Source organism: Colobus angolensis, unplaced genomic scaffold (genome assembly GCF_000951035.1).
Source record: "Colobus angolensis palliatus isolate OR3802 unplaced genomic scaffold, Cang.pa_1.0 Scaffold6, whole genome shotgun sequence".
In the NCBI taxonomy this organism is placed as follows: Eukaryota; Metazoa; Chordata; class Mammalia; order Primates; family Cercopithecidae; genus Colobus; species Colobus angolensis.
In genome coordinates, this window is record NW_012119598.1 from 11,760,860 (window position 1) to 11,782,269 (window position 21,410).

Here is a 21,410-nt window from a genome sequence, read left to right on the forward strand (position 1 = left end):
AGCTACTTGGGAGGCTGAGGCAGGAGAATCGCTTGAACCCAGGAGGCAGAGGTTGCAGTGAGCCGAGATCATACCACTGCACTCCAGCCTGGGTGACAAGAGTGAAACTCTGTCTCAAAAAAAAAAAAAAGGTCCATCTTGATATTAAAGATTTTAGTTAAATGGTTTCTACTATCTGTCTTAATAATATGTCATGTTTAGTTATAGAAAATTTCAAACATTCACTAATGCAGGGAGAATAAGTCAAATGAATACTCAGCATCCAATGCCAAGCTTCAGAATTTTCAATATGATTCCAATCTAGTTTCTATCAATTCCACTTTCTACCATTTTGGGGAGCAGGGGAGTGGGAAGTATAGAATATTATAAGCAAATCTAAGGTATCATTTTATTTATAAATACTTCCGATAGGGAGACTTTTTAACATAACCATGAAGTCATTATGTTGTCTAACAACATTAACGATTCCTTAGTATCTTCTAATGGCCCAATCCATGTTCAAATTTCTCGGTCTCAAATATGTCATTTTTTTCCTAGCCCCCAGAATGTCTTTTTACAATTAAATCACGATCCAAACAAGATCCATCTTCATTGGTTTGAAACGGTTTTTAGGTCTCTTCTAACCAATAACAGTTCTCTCTTTGCTCTGCCCATTCTTTCATGTCTTTTATTTCTTAGAAAAACTAGATGCTTTATAAAGAATTTCTAATATTATAGATTTGTAAGATTGTTTCTTAGTATCATTTCACTTGTTTCTCTACACATGCATTTTCTGTTACCGGCAATTAGAGGTACAGGCTTGATTAGACTCAGGTGTAATGTTTTTGGTAAGAATATTGCAGAGGGTTCTGTCTACTTCTTACTGCCTCACATCAGGAAGTACATAATTTCTAGCTGTTCCACTGATATTCAGACTGAACAGTCAGTTCAGGTATTGAGTCCAGTCATTATGAAGTTTCTATTCAATTTTCACCGAATAGTTTTACCATTCACAGGTGACTGCTGTCAGATCCATGATATAGTTTGGATGTTTGTCCCCTCCAAATCGCATGTTGAAATGTCATCCCCATTGTCGGAGGTGGGGCCTGGTGGGAGGTGTTTGTTTGGGTCATCATGGCAGATCCCTCATGAATGGCTTGGTGCCCTTCCTGTGGTGAGTTACTGCAAGATCTGATTGTTTGAAAGAGTCTAGGACCTCCCTGTGCCTTGCTCCCTCTCTTGCCATGTGACATGCCTGCTCCCCCTTCACCTTCCACCATGATTACAGACTTCTTGAGGGCCTCATCAGATGTAGATACCGGCACCATGCTTTCTGTACAGCCTGCAGAACCATGAGCCAAACTGAAACTCTTTATAAATTACCCAGCCTCAGGTATTCCTTTATAGCAATGCAAAACAGACTAATACGATCCATTATTTCACTAGGAGTTACAAAATGGTGATTTTTCTAATTCTATTGTTACCTAAGCACTTTTCTTTTCTATAGAGAAGAACTTTCCCTTTTCATCTATTTGGAAATTCACATATGAAAGGCAAAATAAATGTTTAATTCTTTCCCCGTTTTTTTTCTTTCCTAAAATGAATTGGTGTTCTAATAACCTTCAAAAGGTAACAATAAGAGTTTTTTAAATGAGTATCATTTTAAACTCATGGCTTTTTACATACTTAATGCTTCAGTTCATTCCAGTCAGTATTCTTTTTGATGTTCAACCTGCCCCATTTTTAGGCAGTGGGGTCCCTTCCAGGCAACTCCTCTTTTTGTGACGATCCTCGTAGTCCTGGCTAGCTGCTTCGCTTTCTCTCATAGATACCCTGGGTTCATCTTATAAACATTTCCTGCCCCAAACCAGAAGAGGCCCATTATCTAAGAAACCTAATCTTTTCTGGAGAAAATTCTGTTTAGAGAGCACGATCTGGGTAATCACTGCTCGTTGTACTGGGCTGTCACAGACTAGGCCTTTTCTATAGACAGAGCTGAAAATTAAATTTTTTTAAAAAAGAATAAAGTTAATTCTGATATTTTCAATTTGAATCTATTATTAATGAGTTTTAGTTTAACTTTTTTATTGTTATCCCTTTTTTTCCATGTTTCAAATCGAAGTGCCTACTGATATTAACATTATTATATACTTAATTTATCCCATAGTGTACTATTACAGTGTCAAAAAAGCAATACCAATGTTATTAACAATAACAAAAGAATTACTGGATAATGTTAAGATATATCTCACTAGGGGCGTTCAGTCAAAAAACTGTTTTAAAGTCACTTGAAATAGTTCCTTGGGTGGTTATGTCACCAACTTAATATGTAGGTATATTCATTTATTTAAGTTTGTTTCCAACTTTTAGGGGCTAGCTGCCTTGCTTTCTTTTTAAATTTAACTTTGTTTTATAATTATGTAAAGCACTTAGTGGTTCCAAAATCAAATATAGCACAAGGTACATTCAGAGAATTCTGGCTTTCCCTGTATCCCCTCTGCCCTGTTCCCTCCCCTCAAAGGAAACACTTTTTTTTTTTTTTTTTGAGATGGAGTCTTGCTGTGTTGCCCAGGCTGGAGTGCAGTGGCACAGTCTCGGCTCACCATAACCTCTGCCTCCTGGGTTCAAGTGATTCTCCTGGCTCAGCCTCCTGAGTGGCTGGGACTACAGGTGCCCAACACTATGCCTGGCTAATTTTTTATTTTTACTAGAGATGGGGTTTCACTATGTTGGTGAGGCTGGTCTCGAACTCCTGACCTCTTGATCCACCCGCCTTGGCCTCCCAAAGTGCTGGGATTACAAGCATGAGCCACCATGCCTAGTGGAAACACTTTTTTTAGCTTTTAGTTTATCCTGTCATTGTTTCTTTTTAAAAATACAAGCAAATACACATACGCATTCATATCATTTATTGCACAAAGGGTGTTATCCTATAAACACAGTCTGCAAGTGACTTTTGTTCACGTAACTATATCCTGGAGACAATTCTGCAGCAGTATAGAGCTCTTCCTCCCTTCACTTTGTAGAGGCATCTGCTATGTGGATGTGCTGTGGTTTATTCAGCTGGTCCCCTATAGAAGGACAGCTGGAAATCAGCATTTCTATTAGAACAGGAACCCCTTTCTTATCTAATTCTAGCCTCAGCCCCCTATCTGGAAGGAGAAAACCTCCTCTCCTTGTCAACGATAACTGGTTATGGTTGTTGATTTGATTCTAGTGGCTCACCCGGATGTCAGCTTCCCCTGCGCTGGTAAGATCTTGACACTGTAAGTTGTAGCCTCCTTCCCAAGTGGAGAGAATGAGCTGCCAAAGAACCAAGAAAGAAAGAAAAACAAACATCAGCACAAGAATTTGGATGCAGATTGAATTTCCCATTCATGTCTCTGGCATCTATTCACGGTTTGAGTAGGAATTTCCCAGCATTTGAATTTGTCTCAGTCCTGTCCTCAAACACCTATTATCAGGGGACTTATTTCCTGCTGTTGCACTGAAATCAATGGCTATTTCCTTAATTAATATATGTTACCTCTAACTATTTACACTGGCCAAAATAACAGATTTTAACTATCATTTGAGTCACCAAATTTTATGTAAGGAATTATCTAATCATGTTTCTAGAAGTGAAATGTAGAATTAGCTGAAAACAACTGTGAGAAAACTACAGTAAAAACTTAATATTTTGTATTGGTTTGGATATATTTAATCATCTCAATAATTTAAAAAATATATATATTGCCATATTGAAAACAGTGTTCAGTAAGGTTCTTAAACCATTTTCTTCATTGTATTTATGCTACTCGGTGATCAAACAATTTGGTAGTTAATTAATGTCTGTCTTCCCCATTACTCTCAAAAACCAAAAAGCTCCAAAAAATGTATGCATCTGTTTTTGCTCATCTTTGTATCTATGGTTCCTTGCCCAGTACCTGCTACATGGTAAGTGTTCAGTAAACATTTGATGAGTATACGATTTGCTCAAGATTACATGACTAGAAAGTGGGAGAAGGATGATTAGAATTCAGAATTCCTAATTCATTGTTTGGTGTACTTTCCACCTCATGAGAAAATGAGCTTTTTTATTCTTTGCTGAAAATTCTATGAAATAAGTTTTCTCCCTGTAAAAAGTTAAAATTCTAGAATATAAGGCATTTGTGATTTGGATCAGGTATTACAGGCGAAAGGCCTACGATTTAGTATTTTCTGCTGCCTTAGAGATGTATAAAATTCATATACAATATCCATTAAAATACATATACACAGCTGAGAAGGTTTGGATGTTGATTAATTAAATGTTAGAGAGAGATTACTAAATAACATTTAGAATGTTTTAGAACCTTTGTGAGACTTCTTCACTGTCCTGATATACCTCTCTTTCCTTCTAACAAAACTCTTTCTGTTAACATCATGCTAGTTGAAGATTATTGATATAAATAAGTCCAGTGAAAGAAGAAAACCCTGGATTTTCCTGATGGGATCTATTACAAATCAGGTCATTTCCCAATATCTCCCAGGGGATTTATGCTCTTCGTCCTCAACTGGAAATCAGCGCGACTGGCTAGAGGGGACCCAGAAAGACCTTAAACTACATATGAATTTTGGCATGTTGGTGCATTTTTCAAACTAAGAAAGCTGTTTAACTTTGTGTACAAGGATTAAATGAAAGCCTCTATGGTCAGGCTGTGGTTCTGTAGTCAGGGGCTCTAATCTCTACTCTGCACATTAACAGTGCAGTTATAGAGTAACTCCTGAGTGTGGAAAGGGCAGGGCATATTCTGTTTCCCCATGACGTTTCCTGTTTTAGTCAGATTTATTCAGGTTGTCCCCATTCCTGTGGCATCTGTGCAGAACTACCTGACAATTTAATAACTGAAAAGACAGTCAAGCTAGAGAGGCTCTGTCTCTCCCCCGGACCATTCTTAATCCCCTTACTGGTGCAGCAGTCATCCAACCTATGTGCTAGAAAAGGAAGGAAGGCTGTCAAATAGGGTTAGTTGTAAGGAGGTGTGGACTAAATTACTCCAAAATATACTTAGAATCCACCAGCTTCTTCCCATCTTCACCACCTTAATCCAAGATGCTAGCATCTGTTGCCTGTAGTGCTGCAATGATCTCCTAACTGGACTCTTTGCTAACATTCTTGTCAAGTCACCTTCATAGTCCATTTTCTATGTAGGAGCTAGAGTGATCTATTTTAAAAGGGAGATAATAGCGCTCCCATCATTAAAATCCTCCAATAGCTTTCCATGACACTTAAGAGTGCAAGCCAAATTCCTTCCAAGGCCCCAATGTCATCTGCCATCTCTCCACCTCATCTTGAACCACTGATCCTCTATCCACTGTGTCATTCAGTCTCAACTCCAATGTCACCTTCTCAGAGGCTGCCCCATCACCAGCCTCTCACTCTTTCCCACAGGGCAAAGGTTGTGTTCTAGAATCTACAGTTGAATCTGACAGTGTGGGAACTCAATACATCTTTGTCGAAAGACTGTTAATAATTATTGCGGTGACTTTCTGGCTTAAGCAGACATCTGCTGACCCCTAACAAGTTAGCAAGGTTAAATCAGTCTGTCACCTGACTAGTGTCTATTAAACATACCCCCAGAGTGTCAAAGAAAGACCTTCTGCCTGCTCCGAAAGAGGTCACAATCAGAGGAGACTGGGCGGCAATCAATGGTAGTGATTTTGAACTGAAGTAAGTGATTTTACACTTACACATAGTGTAAGAGAAAGAGTGGGTAAGCAGTAGGTAAAATTAGTGGTAGGCAATGGGCTCAGTGCAGATATGTTCTTCCTAGAAAGAAGACATTTACCTCGTTGTTAAAAAACTAAACGGTTGTTCTTGCTCCTGTTGATGGTGACTACTGTTCAACTAGCACTTTGTAATTCACAAAGCATTTTCACATTTACCAACTCCTACTCTGTACTAGTCCATAGGCTCTTCAAGTGTAGAAGCTGTGTCTTATCCATATACTTCAGGGCTTCATATTCAGTGCCTAGTAAAAGCTCACTACATGCTGATTGAACAGAAGTCATTAATCGTTACAAATCACTCAAGAGTTATGTAGTACAAATATTGTATCTCTGCTTTATAGATAAGTTGCCTAAAGGCCGGGCGCGGTGGCTCAAGCCTGTAATCCCAGCACTTTGGGAGGCCGAGGCGGGCGGATCACGAGGTCAGGAGATCGAGACCATCCTGGCTAACATGGTGAAACCCCGTCTCTACTAAAAAAATACAAAAAACTAGCCGGGCGAGGTGGCGGGCGCCTGTAGTCCCAGCTACTCGGGAGGCTGAGGCAGGAGAATGGCGTAAACCCGGGAGGTGGAGCTTGCAGTGAGCTGAGATCCGGCCACTGCACTCCAGCCTGGGCGACAGAGTGAGACTCTGTCTTAAAAAAAAAAAAAATAAGATAAAAATAAAAGTTGCCTAAGGTTTGGAAAGCCTAAGTAACTGCTCTAAAATTACACAGAAAGTAACAAAACTAAAACAAACTTGTGTCTTCTGACTCCATTATACCAAAGCTCCGTCCAAACAGGTACTAGAACTGCTGGTGTGGTTGGACATGCAGGCTGGCCCTTCTGCTGCAGCTGAAACTTCTTTTTTATTATTATTTTTAAAATTTTTTATTTTACTTTAAGTTCTGGGATACATGTGCAGAATGTGCAGGTTTGTTACATAGGTATACATGTGCCTTGGTGGTTTGCTGCACCCATCAACCTTTCATCTAGGTTTTAAGCCCCACACGCATTAGGTATTTGTCCTAATGCTCTCCCTACCTTTGCCCCCAACCCACCAACAGGCCCGGGTGTGTGATGTTCCCCTCCCTGTGTCCATGTGTTCTCATTGTTCAACTCCCACTTAGGAGTGAGAACGTGCTGGTTTTCTGTTCTTGTGTTAGTTTGCTGGGAATGATGGCTTCCAGCTTTATCTATGTCCCTGTAAAGGACATGATCTCATTCTTTTTTATGGCTGCATAGTATTCTGTGGTGTTTATGTGCCACATTTTCTTTATCCAGTCTATCATTGATGGGCATTTGGGTTGGTTCCAAGTCTTTGCTATTGTAAATAGTGTGCAGCTGTCACTTATGGAAAACAATCCAAGAGTATCTTTCCTTCTGCTATATAGAGAAACGAATCCCATAAATTACTATCTTGCTAACTCATCTAGTGAGCTAAACTTCAGCTGGTAGAGAACTTAAAATAAAAATGGTCCTTTCCGTGTCAAGTAGATTAGTGAGCACCTATGTGATATAATTTTAAGAGTTGTCGGCTAGGCGTGGTGGCTCAGGTCTGTAATCCCAGCACTCTGGGAGGCCGAGGTGGATGGATCACCTGAGGTCAGGAGTTCAAGACCAGCCTAACCAACATGGTGAATCCCCATCTCTACTAAAAAAAAAAAAAAATATATTAGCCAGGAATGGTGGTGGGCAGCTGTAATCCCAGCTACTTGGGAGGCTGAGGCAGAAGAATTGCTTGAACTCAGGAGGCGGAGGTTGCAGTGAGCTGAGATTGCGCCACTGCACTCCAGCCTGGGTGACACAGCAAGACTCTGCCTCAAAAAAAAAAAAAAAAAAAGTTGTTAGCATGGCTTTTTTGACCCCAAAATTCCATCTCCTATACTGACTGATGCCTAAAATTCCATTATGAGAGCTTCATTCCAGTCATTTATAGTAATATTAATAGTTATTAAGAATGGTACATATTAGAATAATGCATAGAATAAACTCTCAAGAGAACCTTCATTTTAAGGCAAGGATTTATTTTCTTTTAGAATTCAAGATCATCAGAAAGGCAGCTATATTTGTGCCATTATCTGCCACTTATAGCTGTATGAATGATTTTATACAAGCTATAAAATCCCTAAAAAATTTTGTTTTCATTCTCTTTGTTCCTCTTTTTCTTTCTTTCTTTCTTTTTTTCTACAGCAAGTTATTTAACACTTTTAGATTTCCCCTTCTATTACATTAAAATAACTTTTGGTTATACAGATGGGGCACTCATCCTTGTTCCTTCTCCTGTAAAATGACCTTGTTTGGTGCTTCACAGCGGAATCTGGAGCACAGGATGTAACAAGGGCCACCAGAGCTGAGCTGAAATGTCAATGTTCCAAAGACATACGGACTATTCTTTAAGGGAATATATATATTGGCATTTCAGTAAAACTAACTGCATATGATGTTTAAGTTAATTTTTAAAACACTCTGTTAATCACTGTCTATTCTAGGGCAAATTATGAAACTTTTCTAAAGCCTCAGTATCCTCATCTGTAAAAGGAGAAAACTGTAGCACGATCTGTAAAGGCCCATTTGATCTACATTGTGATTCTAAATTAGACTAGAGACTAAAGAAATAGGTCTAGGCCAGGCATGGTGGCTCACACCTGTAATCCCAGCACTTTGGGAGGCCGAGGCAGGAGGATCACCTGAGATCAGGAGTTCAAGACCAGCCTGGGCAACATGGTGAAACCTCGTCTGTACTAAAATTACAAAAATTAGCTGGGCATCGTGGTGAGTACCTGTAATCCCAGCTATTCAGGAGGCTGAGCCATGAGAATCGCTTGAACCCAGGAGGCGGAGGTTGCAATGAGCTGAGATTGTGCCATTGCCCTCCAGCCTGGATGACAGAGCAAGACTCTGTCTCAAAAAATAAAATAAAATAAAATAAAAAATAAATAGGTCTAAATTGGGATACGAAAGATTCAAGTTATAAACAAGGACTTCCAGGATTTTCAGAAATAATAATATCAAATGCTGGAATAAGTTCCTTAGGACTTAAAGTATTGATAGCAACTTTGCGTAGTTCTGCCAGGCTAGATGTAATTGTTTCTATTAATAAAAACTGCTAGTTACTGGACTTCAGCTTTGGCTAAACACTTACCTCTGCCAGCATGTATGCGGAGAGAAGTGTGATTCCGAGATTATACAAGGTGAGGATACCCCTGAGAGAAAGAGCAGGTCTGTTCTTCATATACTTGTTACCCAGCCATATTGAGAGCAGATACATGACAGTAAGAAAAAAGGTAGGAAGGTAAGAGTCCAACATGAACCACCCTCTGACTCGAGAATCTGAAAAGAAACACATACAGTGAGGATCCTGAGGAATGACGCTCCTGTTCAGTCATCAGTATTGTCACATACATTGCATTTGTACACACCAGCACAACAGGGAACAACCCCATACAGCATTAGGTAGGCTGGCCTGGGGTTAGAGTTCAGGGGAAGAGGAAGCCCGTGGGGGCTGAATCAGTAAAGGTTTCATGGAGCAAACAGGGCTTAGGCTGAACACTGAGTGAAAGGGACAAGAAGTGAAGGTGTGAAGTGACAGTTCTTGAATGCCTATTTTGGAAAAGTTACTGCATTTGTTTACTCTAAATTAATAGGAAGTACTATCATGCAATTTTATGGATGGAAAAAATATCTCAGAAAACATTAGTAACTTTCAAAAGGCTACGTCATAGTCAGTAGCGGAGTCAGAATTTGAACCAGTCACATCTGCCTCCCAGCCCATAATACCTTGCAGCTGTCCTCCCATGGCGATCAGAGCAGTCAGAGGAAAGAAGGCATATTGATACTGTATCCTAATTCCTAAAGCCCACACAGCTGCGAATTTGCCTAGGATCAGTAATGGAATGGGTTTAGAGTTCAGCTGATTCAGGGACAGCAATAGGATGACAGTGCAGCAAGTCTGGAGGCTGCAGACAGCAGAGGCAAAGCCTGGGAGCTGTGATTCAGAATTGAAGACCCAGATCTGGCCATGGGACTGGACGTTTACACAGCAGGGAGGCAAGCAGCTGAATACATCAGGGCCCCTTACACTGGAGAGTGAATATTTAAAAGCCAAAATGAAACCCACATGCTAGAGCTATAATACAATTAGTAACACCTGAAAATCACTGTAGCCACAAAATGATTTTTGTTCTCTATTCTGCTCTTTTTATTTGTTTAAATAAAGAAAATGATTTGGCTGAGAATTATAAAAATTGCATGCTGCTTTTAACCTCTACAAATGGAGTTGTAGTGAACTGGTTTCACCAACAGGCAATGGCCTTTTCTTGAATTTTTTGTTTTCTAAGTCCCTCTTTCTGGTATGTCCTACCCTGTAGACCCCAGCCTCTTGTTAAACCACCCACCCTACAGACAGTACCATTTCTACAAGGGAAGTGTCTTCTCAAGCTCCGACTGTCCCATCACTTATTTTATAAATATCTCCCACTGGTGATAGAGATAAAAAGGAAGCTCTTCTCAGCATTCATGTGCCTAACAGATACCACCTTTCATACAGCAGGCTTGCGATCGCCTGCCGTAAGTCTGTACTGTGCATCACTTCCTAATGTCCATCTCCATATCTGAGTCCTACTCATCTTTTAATGCCCAGATGAAGGTCCTGGCTTCTGAAGGGAGACATTTCCTACTGTTTTCGTATCTACGGCTCCTCATATGCATAGCAAGACACTTATTCTCATTTTCAGATTCACAAATTATGGCTACGATACTGTTACCATAACATTTACTGAGCACTTATGCTGTGCCAGGCACTATTCTGAAGCTTTTTACATGTATTAACTTATGTGATTCTCAAAGCAGTCCTATTATATAGGTGACAATATCATCCCAGTTTACCCTTAAGAAAAATTGAGCTGTAGAGGCCTAAAAAAGTGAAATTACTTGCACTAAACTGCTATGCTACTTCTTGTTATGGTGTTGGATTGAACTGTGTCCCCCACAAAGATGCCTTCGAGTCCTAACTCCTGGTATCTGTGAATGTGACATTATTTGAAAATAGAGACTTTGCAGATCTAATCTAGCTAAGATGAGGTTATACTGGATTAGGCTGGGCCCTAGGCCAATGACTAGTGTAAGGAGAAGTCTGGATACAAGGACAAAAGAGGAGAAGGCCATGTGAAGATGGAGGCAGAGACTGGAGTGATGCATCTACAAGCTAAGGAACATCAGAGATTGCCACCAACAACCAGAAACTAGGGGGAGTCATGGTGCAGACTCTTCCCTAGAACTTCAGAGGGAACAAGGCTCTGCTGACACCTTGATTTTACATTGCTGGCCTCCAGAACTGTGAAAGAATATATTTCTGCTATTTAAGCCACCCAGTTTGTGGTACTTTTTATGGCAGCCTAGGAAACAAACACACATGGTTTAGTATTTAATTGATTTCCAGTAGTTTCAGATGTGCTGGCTTTACCTCCCCCAACTACAGTATATGCTCCAGGAGACAGCTACTAGGTCTTATATCTCTACTCTGTCTGACTTACACCCACTTAGTGCTGAGTTAAGAGGAAACATTCATTAAATGCACATCCACTGGCACATTGAGTCAAGCACATACTGCAAACTAATACAGCACCTGATGTTGTTTTCTTTTGTCACAGTGCTGTAAATGTTTGCTACAGTTGTTAAGGATAATCACAGTTGTTTTAGCCAAAAGATGGGAACAAATGCTTGTAATAAACTTCCTTTTCTTTGGGACTTGAGAAATGTTAGTTCTTCCTCTGAGTCAGTATTCGCGCAGAACAGTACCTCTTGACGGTACTAACATGGTGTGGGCAAAATCAGAAGAGGCTAGGAGACACTGAGAGGTTTATTAGGTGATGTGCCAGTCAGCATCAGCGTGTGAGACTTTTAGGAAGAAAAGAGGATTCTTGATGGCTTACATGCTAGACACCTTGTCACTGTGGAGTTCATCTGATTCCACTGTCAACTGTCAATTTCACAATCTCCTTGCTACAAAGGAAAATTCCATAAAATGACCAATACAGAGTAAACAACTGTAATCCTTTCCTCAATTGATCCCACATCCACATAATTCCAGATCATGCCAATCTTACTGGCAGCAAAGCTCAGTGAACTTGGCACAGACAGGTCATTGTTTTAACTGTCTAGTCGAAGTGTCAAATAGAAAACCACTGTCACCAACAAATCATAGTTCCTCCTGGATCTTGCATGCCTAAGTGAGAGCGCCCTGGGTACTGCATGCCTAAGGTGGGGGGGCCCTGGGTCCTGCATGCCTAAAGGAGAGGGTCCCAGGTCCTGCATGCCTAAGGGAGAGGGTCATGCCCTCTACACTGAGCTGTTCTCCTTTCTACCCACTAGACCTGTAAGGGAGAGAACATAGTAAAAATAGGTTAGAATACAAAGATACTCTGCCCTGCCTACCCCACAGAGTCATCAGGAGGATAAAATGGAAAAAGCAAAAAAAACTATGTGAAAGGATTTTTTTCAAAGCTGTATAGAATCAGTATCATTATATTAAAACTATATAGTCATTCATTTAAAAAGTTAATAGAGCCCATGGAGAAAACGGAGAATGGCCTAAATGCTCTCCAAGTGATTGTTTCTAGATCTTGAGAAACACAAAAACCTCCTTATTCCCCGCTCTCTCCTCCAGTAGGGCTGAGGAAATAACCTGTAGAGAACTAAGGACTTTCCACAGTTCTGTGAGCCAGTAAGGCTCAAGTAAAATGAAACCTTCCGGCTAGAATTCATTCATTTATTTGGAAAATATACAGTGCTGAATATGTTCCCAGAACTGTAATAAACCCTGGAGATAAATGGTGAGTAAAACGGCCAGGGTTCCTGCCCTCATGGGAGAAATCGCTGTTGGTAACCAGGAAGTATCTGAAGGTAGTAAACAAGGGTTGAAACAGAATGATGAGGGACCACAGCAGACCCCTGCGGATGCCGAGACTACAGATACTACCAAACCCTGTGTGTACCGTGCTTTTTCCTGTACATATATACCTATGGAAAAGTTGATAAATTAGGCATAGTAAGAGAATAATTATAACAATATACTATAATAAAAGTCATACGAATATGGTCATCTGTCCATCTGAAAACATCTTACTGTATTGTGCTCACCTATTTTCAGACCATGGTTGACCACGGGTAACTGGAACTGCAGAAAGCAAAACTGCTGCTAAGGGCGGACTACTATACCTTAGAGAGGCAAAGCCCAACTGAAAAGGCGATGTTTAAGCTGACACCTCAAGTGCAACAGGAACTGATTCATCTGGAGGGAGGGGTAGGAGATCCTAGGGAGGAATTCCAGGCTCAAGGAATAGCACGTAAAGGAATTTTACGTATTTGCAGAATTAAAAGATGGCTTGAGCAGCTGTATGAAAGCCAGTGAGGACGACGGATACTGACTGAGTTGGAGAGATTGCTGGGGTTAGACAGCCCAAGGGTGCGCAGTGCATGATAAGAAGTTTGGTTTTTACCTGAGAGCAGTGGGATGACATTGATGAGTTTTAAGCTACAGTACCATGCAATATGACTTAGGTCTTTAGAATATCATTCCAGCTGACACTGAATAAATGACTGGAAGGGGGCAAGAGTGGAAGAGGGGAGACCTGTTAGGAGACCACTGCAGTAGAGTTAAGTGACTGGTGATGAAGGAAGGATGGAGAGATGTCTAAGCTCATCCTACCTGCAGGCCCTAGGCAGAGAAAGTGTACACATCTTTTTTTTTTTTTTTTTTTTTGAGACAGAGTCTCGCTCTGTTGCCCAGGCTGGAGTGTAGTGGCATGATCTTGGCTCACTGCAACCTCTACCTCCCGGGTTCAAGCGATTCTCCTGCCTCAGCCTCCTAAGTAGCTAGGATTACAGGCGCAAGCCACTATGCCTGGCTAATTTTTGTATTTTTAGTAGAGATGGGGTTTCACCATGTTGGTCAGGCTGGTCTTGAACTCCTGACCTCGTGATCTACCCACCTCAGCCTCCCAAAGTGCTGGGATTACAGGCGTGAGCCTCCACACCCAGCCAGCGCACACATCTTTAAAGGGAATTTATCAAGGCATCTAAGGGCAGAAATGTCACATGTAACTATGCATGTGAGGAAGGTAGAAGATGAATGGGTGGTGGAGAGGGAACAAGAAAGCAGCATAGTTTAGAAGGAAAGTTACAACCCGGCTTTGTAGCCAGATAGACACTGGAGGAAAGCATTGCATTTCATTCTGTCTCTGCTTCCTGCTCCCAGAACTTCTTTAATTCCAGGAGAGGTTGAGCAGGAGGAGAAATGGGATCTTCTGGACATTCTGGAAGGATATCAAAGTTAAGGAAGTTAAGTTTCTAAATATTAAGTACCTTACTATTTCCAAGACCCCAGAAATAACATAATCCCTTTCTATAAGTAAATGGTGTTCTTGCTGTGTTCCTTCCACATTAAGTTCTCAAGTAGTTCACTGACCTCGCGGTCCAAACATATTGTCCAAAAAAGCATTGATTTCATCATCAAAGGCCTTTAGATGCTCCTAAAAAGAGAAAGAAAAATGATTTAAGTGGTTTTTTCTTTTCTTTTTTTTTTGAAACTGTCAAAACAAGTCACTACCAACAACATGTAATTGCCAGACTCTCCAAGGGTCCCAGCTTCAAGGACTTTTGACTGTAAAGACTTAAGGAAAGAGGACCAGTAAATGCATCCTCGCCTTTCACAAGCCTGTAAAGATTTGGAAAGAAACAATTCCTCTTATTTCCTTAGGCAAGAGGAGTCCTGGAGAACAGGCTTGGTGCATTTAAACATTGAAGGGTTGGCTGGGCGCCATGGCTCACACTTGTAATCCCGGCACTTTGGGAGGCCGAGGCGGGTGGATCGCGAGTTCAGGAGATCGAGGCCACCCTGGCTAACATGGTGAAATCCCGTCTCTACTAAAAATACAAAAAAAAATTAGCCGGGCGAGGTGGCGGGCGCCTGTAGTCCCAGCTACTCAGGAGGCTGAGGCAGGAGAATGGCCTGAACCCGGGAGGCAGAGCTTGCAGTGAGCCGAGATTGGGCCACTGCACTCCAGCCTAGGCAACAGAGCGAGACCCTGTCTCAAAAAAAAAAAAAACATTGAAGGGTTATTGACCTAAATTCCATTTACCTCTAAAATGCTTATAGGCAAAGCTGTTCCATAAGCAACTTCCCTTGTTATAACTAACAGTTGTGGGTAGGCAATAGAGAACGTCTATTTCCACAAAATATATTAATAAATCCAGTTTTTAAATGAAAATGCAGGCTGAATTCTATTTCGAAAAACTGAATCGAAAACTTTAAATAGGACTTGTTTTTCAAGTAAGGAAACTAAGCATTACAGCTATTTTTTCTATTTATGTTTTGGTTGTTTTCAAACTGTTCCTTACACATTAACATCTCCTTTATATTACTGTAAATAGTGCCACTTGGGTACACCAGATTAATTATTGTCACTTTCACTGGATTCAGGTGGGAGCTGGAATACTGCCAGCTTGGTCTGCTGTCACACTGCTCAAATCCCCGTTCAGGTGTTTCCCAGCCCCGCCACAAAGGTCTACAGCACCTCCTCAAGCAACCGGAGAAGTCGGAACATGACCAGTGTTTCCAGGAAAGGGATCTCTGCTGGGGATGTGGGGCCAGCGTGTTGGTCCCTGACTGTGTGTGAGCTGAGCGTGACAGCCGCGGGAAGTTGATATGGGGCATGCATTAGATTCAGCTCACTCTCCAAAAAAGGTGTAAGTGCCAAAACAGATGATTAATTTGCTGGCATCTGAAAAGAGGAGCTGATGTTTGGTGCCTGGCACATATCACTTGGACCAATTCCTTATTTGTGACTCTGATCCTGAAAGAAATTTCAAGGAAACGTACGACTTCGGGAACTTCAGAAAGCTTGGGAAAGAGGATGAAGATTAAAGACTAACATTTACTGGCACCTACTATTGCTGGCCAGCATATTAGGAACATTATTTTCATTATTTCAGAATATCTTTATAAAAAATATCTGGGCTAAACCAAGGCTGAAAATTTTTAAACAGTATGTTCATCTTTGTTTCCATGCAGGGCATCTCAGGAGGCCCCCAGATGTGACAAAGGTCAGTTATCTGAGATCTCAGTGTGACAGAATATGATCTGTGTTGCTTTAGAATGGGGGCAAATCTAACCAGAGGACTCTCAGTCTTGAGCAAAGAATGTGAACCTCACAAATGTACTCACCATCATAAATGCCAATGAAATCTTTCTTCCATTGCTGCACCCACAAACAAATGTTTAAACTGTTTCAGCTTGTTTGCTAAGGTTCAAAATCCATTTTCCAACATTTGTAGAGCTAAGAAAACTCTAAAGGTCACAAAGCCCCTATTATTTCTATATTGCAAAAATTTAGTCACAGTGGAAGAAGGGCAGAAACAAAAGTAAAACAAGAGAAGACATGGAGAACAGAAAAGGAAAGAGATGAATAAAAAGAGGCATTCCATTCCTTCATTCATTAATTTATTGATTCATTAACCAATTATTTGAGGATTTTATATACTAGTACTGTTAAATGCTGAAAAATAAAGTCAAATGAGATGTGGTCCTTATCTTCACAGAGTTTTTAGTTGTGAGAGAGTAATACACAAATAAACAAAAAATTACAGTACCAGTGTCTTCAATATTACAAGAGATGTGCTATAATGGCTAGAGAAACATACTTTAATTTAGATCTCTTAAAAAGTAAAAGCTTCTTGGAAGAGATAAGGCTGTGGCTGAATTTTGAAAGACTGGAGACATTTTCCAGATGGAGAAGGAAAGAACACATCAGAAAGAAAGATGAACATAGATAAAACACATTGAGGCCTGACTCCCTTGGGAAATATTTTTATGGCCAGGTTCTCTAGTGACCTATCTGACAGGCAGAACCACATCCAATGCTGGGAAAATCGGAAACCTGATAAAAATTCTCTATTTCTGGGTTACTTAATATAGTTAGTAAGGAAGTCGTCTAAAAAGGCAATGATGAGATGAGGTGATGTCAGGGGAACAAACCGAGGTTTACACTGGAATAGTAAAACACAGCATAAGCGCAGAGAGGTTTGCAGTGTTAGTCAACTGGGGTGAAATCAGGAAGGCTAACCAGGCAGCGCTTGGGCCAGGAAGTCCTAGCTGCACACTAGATTCTGTGTGTAAATGTCAAGTATGCTGGACAATGTCTGAAGATTAACACCAACTTAGGAGCAGAGAAAAAGCAGCAAACTCTATGCATTTCATTGCCACATTTTTGAAGAGCATTCGTGTACATAACACTTTGTCAAACATGTGAAGGGAAAGGAGACAGAGTAGTTGACTGAAAAGTTTATGCACAAATTGGGAAAGTGAGACACAGAAAATCAAACAGCAAAAACCGAGATGGGGGGACACAGAACTGCCACATGACAGAAGATACAGGCTGAGGACGCAGGATGGGTTTTTCAAGACGGTTAGAATTGGGTGGATTAGAAGAAGGGAACAGTATAGCTCTTAGATCTGAGCGAGAGGCACTGGCCTGAGCTCTATGCTTTCAAGGCCCCCTTCTGGTCATCCTTTGGCCACATCCCTCCACAAAGCAAAAATTAAAAAAAAAAAAAAAAAAAAAAGAATCCTTCAAGTCAAGAGATCATGCCTCGCTATGGCCACAACTTCCCCTCTCCAGATGACATTCCAAGTTCCCCAGGCCACAGAATTCTCTGCCAAATAACCCTGGATCCACTTCCAGAACAGCTCCGTGCCCTTACAAGAAAGTTTGTGTTCAATGACTTGGAATTCAATTTGTGGCTGTGTACAGCAAATATAAGAAGAATGGAAAGACTGGTAGCAAGGAGAGCCTCATTTAATTGTGGACCCCTGATTACTTACCATAGTTGGTAGGAATGTAAAATGGTACAACCACTTTGCAAAACAGTTCAACATAGACACACACCTACTATATGATCCAGTTTTCCACCCCCAGGTATTCACCCAAGAGAAAAGAAAGCATATTCCCATGCAAAGACTTGAACGCAAATATTCATAGCAATTTTATTTGTAATTGCTAAAATGGAGAAACTCCCAAATGTCTATCAACAGGTGACAAATTGTGTATAGCCATACAGTAAATACTACTCAGCAATATAAAGGAATGAACAATTGATGTACACACAACATGGATGGATCTTAAAATTATTCTGCATGAAAAAAGTTACACAAAGATTACATACTATATGTTTCCATTTAAATGAAATTCTAGAAAATATAACTTATAGTGACAGAGAGCAGATCAGTGGTTGCCTGAGGACTGCAGAAGAAGAGACCAGAATAGCCTTCAAAATGAGGGCTAAATAAGGACATACTCATATATGCCTAAGTGAGAGAATCTGGAACCAGCAGAACTGCACTACATAGTATGCTAAAGATGCTCTTCATGCCAAAGGGAAATGACTCCATATGGAAAGTAGAATTTGCAGAAAAGACTCAAGAGCACCAAAAATTGATCTATATATTTGAAGAGCCACATTCTGAGCACCCTACAGCAAACTGGCCTCCCCCACCTCATCACACCACTGTTACTGCCAGCAGCACCAGCACCACCTCTAATGCCACATCCGTCGCCACCACCAGGAATCAGTGTGGCCTAATACCCAGGGATGCCCTGGACCTGTCCCTTCTATTGGCAATAAATACACCACTTGGAGGTAGTAGGGATCCATGTAAGGCAGTCTCACTGGACTGACTTCTCTTTTTTGTTTGTTTTTTTTTTGTTTTTTTTTTGAGATGGAGTCTTGCTGTGTCACCCAGGTTGGAGCAGTGGCGCTATCCTGGCTCACTGCAAGCTCTGCCTCCCGGGTTCACACCATTCTCCTGCCTCAGCCTCCTGAGTAGCTGGGACCACAGGTGCCCGCCACCACGTCCGGCTAATTTTTTGTATTTTTAGTAGAGACGGGGTTTCACCATGTTAGCCAGGATGGTCTCAATCTCCTGACCTGGTGATCTGCCCACCTCAGCCTCCCAAAGTGCTGGGATTACAGGAGTGAGCCACCGCACCTGGCCTGGACCGACTTCTTATAGAAATTTGAGAAGGTCTTCCTGGCTGTGGAATGTGCAGCTCCTAGTGCTGGTAGACTGGCTCACCATACACACCTGCCTTCTGTGGGTAGCTGGGAAACAGGAGAGCCAAGAAGGGTACATTTCTTGGGCACACTTCTTTGCCACCATGATGTTGACTGGGATGTCCACCCATCCCTAACTCTATCGGTTGGAGGTCAGCGCAAACCAGGGCATCTCAAATGGGAGAGCATTTCCCAGTTGGCTCTGGAAGGTTTAAAAGTCTGTGATCACTGCTTTATCCTCAAAACCCTGATGGCCCAGATTTTCTTCAGCAAAGGCTGCCTTGCAATCAGAATCACTGCCACCATGATTAAGGGCCATTCTACAGAAGCTGAGGCGGGAAGCAAGGCAGAAATGAACCCTACCATAAAATTCTACCTGTGCTTTCTCTGGTCTCTAAAGGATAGGACTCTTGATTCCATTTTATTCTTTCCTTTCTTTCTTCTCTTCCTTTGATTTCCTTTTCCCCTCTATTTCCTTCTTCCTTCTTCCCCTTCTCCCTTCCTTTTTTACTCATTCCTTCTTCTTTACCTTCCTTTTTAAAATTTATGTTTTAGGCATTTTCTGGGTTTTGGCATTTGTCTACCATGGGCATTGTGTTGTATAAAAACCCAGTGATTCAAGATCTTGATGTTTGCCCTGTTTTGTTGATACAGTTTTATAGAACATTTAAAAGACACATTCAATGAGAACAGCTATTTTCTACCACCAACTCAATGAGAACAGCTATTTTCTACACCAACTCACTGCTTTTTAAAATTAGCAAAAACCATTAAGATCACAAAACACACTGTTTGATATATAGCATCCAAAAAGACTTCGTCTTTTCTTTTTTTAATGTACATTTCAGAGTAAACTAAATGTGAAGTATTCAATGACCAAAAAGTCAGGAAACGGGATCTGATCAGCTTAGGAATGAATAGATTTTGTACTAACCTGACACAATTCTAACAACTTCCCAGGAACCTCAAGGTCAAGGCTGCGCTGTACAGAACTGAGAGAAGAAGAGGTGATATCTGCTCTCAGGGGCAAGGGAGACAGACTAGAGTCACACAACGAGTCCTCTCCATTGTTCCCATGGCTCATGGTGGCCTTCAAATGTTGAAACCTCTTTTGGCTACTCCTGGGGGGAATATTCCCGGCCAGTCTCTCATGTATTTGAAGAAACAAAATGTGTTTACCTTTGTGAATGAAACTAGGTTTAGAGGATGGGTAAGAGTGGATACATAAAAATGCATAAAATTATTTGGCTGTCATGCAGCTGACTTCACACAATATGTATCTGTGCACATTTTACACTGACACCCCTAAACTTCCTTTTCAGGGCCTATCCACTCATCATCCCTGCCTCCCGACTACTATTCTCTGGTGGGAGTAATGAGCTAAGTTGGAGGGTGAGGGTAGGCAATGGGTAGAAAAATCTTTCATGTATGGGAACTCTAAATTGTTATTATGTATTTCAGTAACATCATAAGGCTGAAACTGTCTACCTTAGGTTCTAAAGAATCTGACGATCATTTCTAACATCTTAGAAATGAGATGTTAATAAGCTAACCCTCATGGGGAGTAATACTGGCTACTGTTTATTAAACATTTAGTATGTGTCAGGCACCTGATACATACTCTCTATGGTTGTCACAATAACCTTGCAAGTTGGGTATCTTTCCCAGTTTACAGATGTGGAAATTGAGACTGCAGACTCAAGAGTGGTGCTGTCAGGTGAAACTTGAACTACAATGAATCAGTATTTTTCAACCTTCAGACTGAAGGGTTTCAGAGCTTGGATAGTGGAGAACAATATCTGCGGATCTCATGCTCCTTTCTTGTCCTGTGGTATCTCAGGATACCACAAAGCCAATAGTGGGTGATTTTATTTGCATCCTAGGTAGCCCTGAGGTTACAGGACAGTCCCATTCAATTAAGGTGATAAAAGGACTTTAAGAACAGAATTGTTGCTACAGTTTGGTTATGCTCCACTTCCCGCACATGGCTCTGTGTTTTATTCAGAGTGTGGCCAAATGGTAACTCCTTACATATCTCCCCATCATCTCAAGGGCCTAATTACCAAAGAAGAGGGAAGCATCTGCTTGTGGCAGCCTGGCCTGTGGTGCAGTCATTCACTATTCTCTGATCTGCTTTATTTCTTCTTTACAGCACGTATTACCCAGACTTTCGCTGGCCTGTTAATTTGTGTATTGTCTGGGTCCTCCACTAAAATCTAAGCTCCAGTTAGCCCCAATTCCAAGAACAATGTCTGGCACATAATGGGCACTTAATATTTATTGAATGAATTAATCAAATACTCATTCTTCTGAACCTTTACAATACTCACATGATATCCATTCCATATACTTTGCATTCCTACTTATACTTTCATACACATGATCTGGTTTTCAGTGTGTTTTGAAAGAGCCTTAACATTCTTAACTCCCAGTTAATTCTCAGGGTCAACTGGATCCAATTTTATTTTTTAAATTCCTTTTTGGAAGTTTTCTTCCAAAGAACACAGAAAAAAATTGCCTATATATTTTTAAAGTAGAGTCAAATTTATTCTCTCTTGCAATTAATGTGAATAGAATGAACTTTTTTATAA

General features: G+C 40.9%; 1 protein-coding gene across 1 annotated transcript in view; it reads right to left on the reverse strand.

The window, feature by feature from the left end:
- ELOVL2 (ELOVL fatty acid elongase 2) overlaps positions 1–19,903 on the reverse strand; it is a 32,428-nt gene extending 12,525 nt beyond the window's left edge. The window contains exons 1-4 of the mRNA XM_011962914.1: positions 19,754–19,903; positions 14,177–14,240; positions 8,855–9,042; positions 3,205–3,282 (exon numbers count right to left, since the gene is read on the reverse strand). Coding sequence (XP_011818304.1) covers positions 3,205–3,282; positions 8,855–9,042; positions 14,177–14,240; positions 19,754–19,903 — 480 coding nt within the window. The remainder of the gene's footprint in view (positions 1–3,204; positions 3,283–8,854; positions 9,043–14,176; positions 14,241–19,753) is intronic.
- Between the last annotated feature and the right edge of the window lie 1,507 nt (positions 19,904–21,410).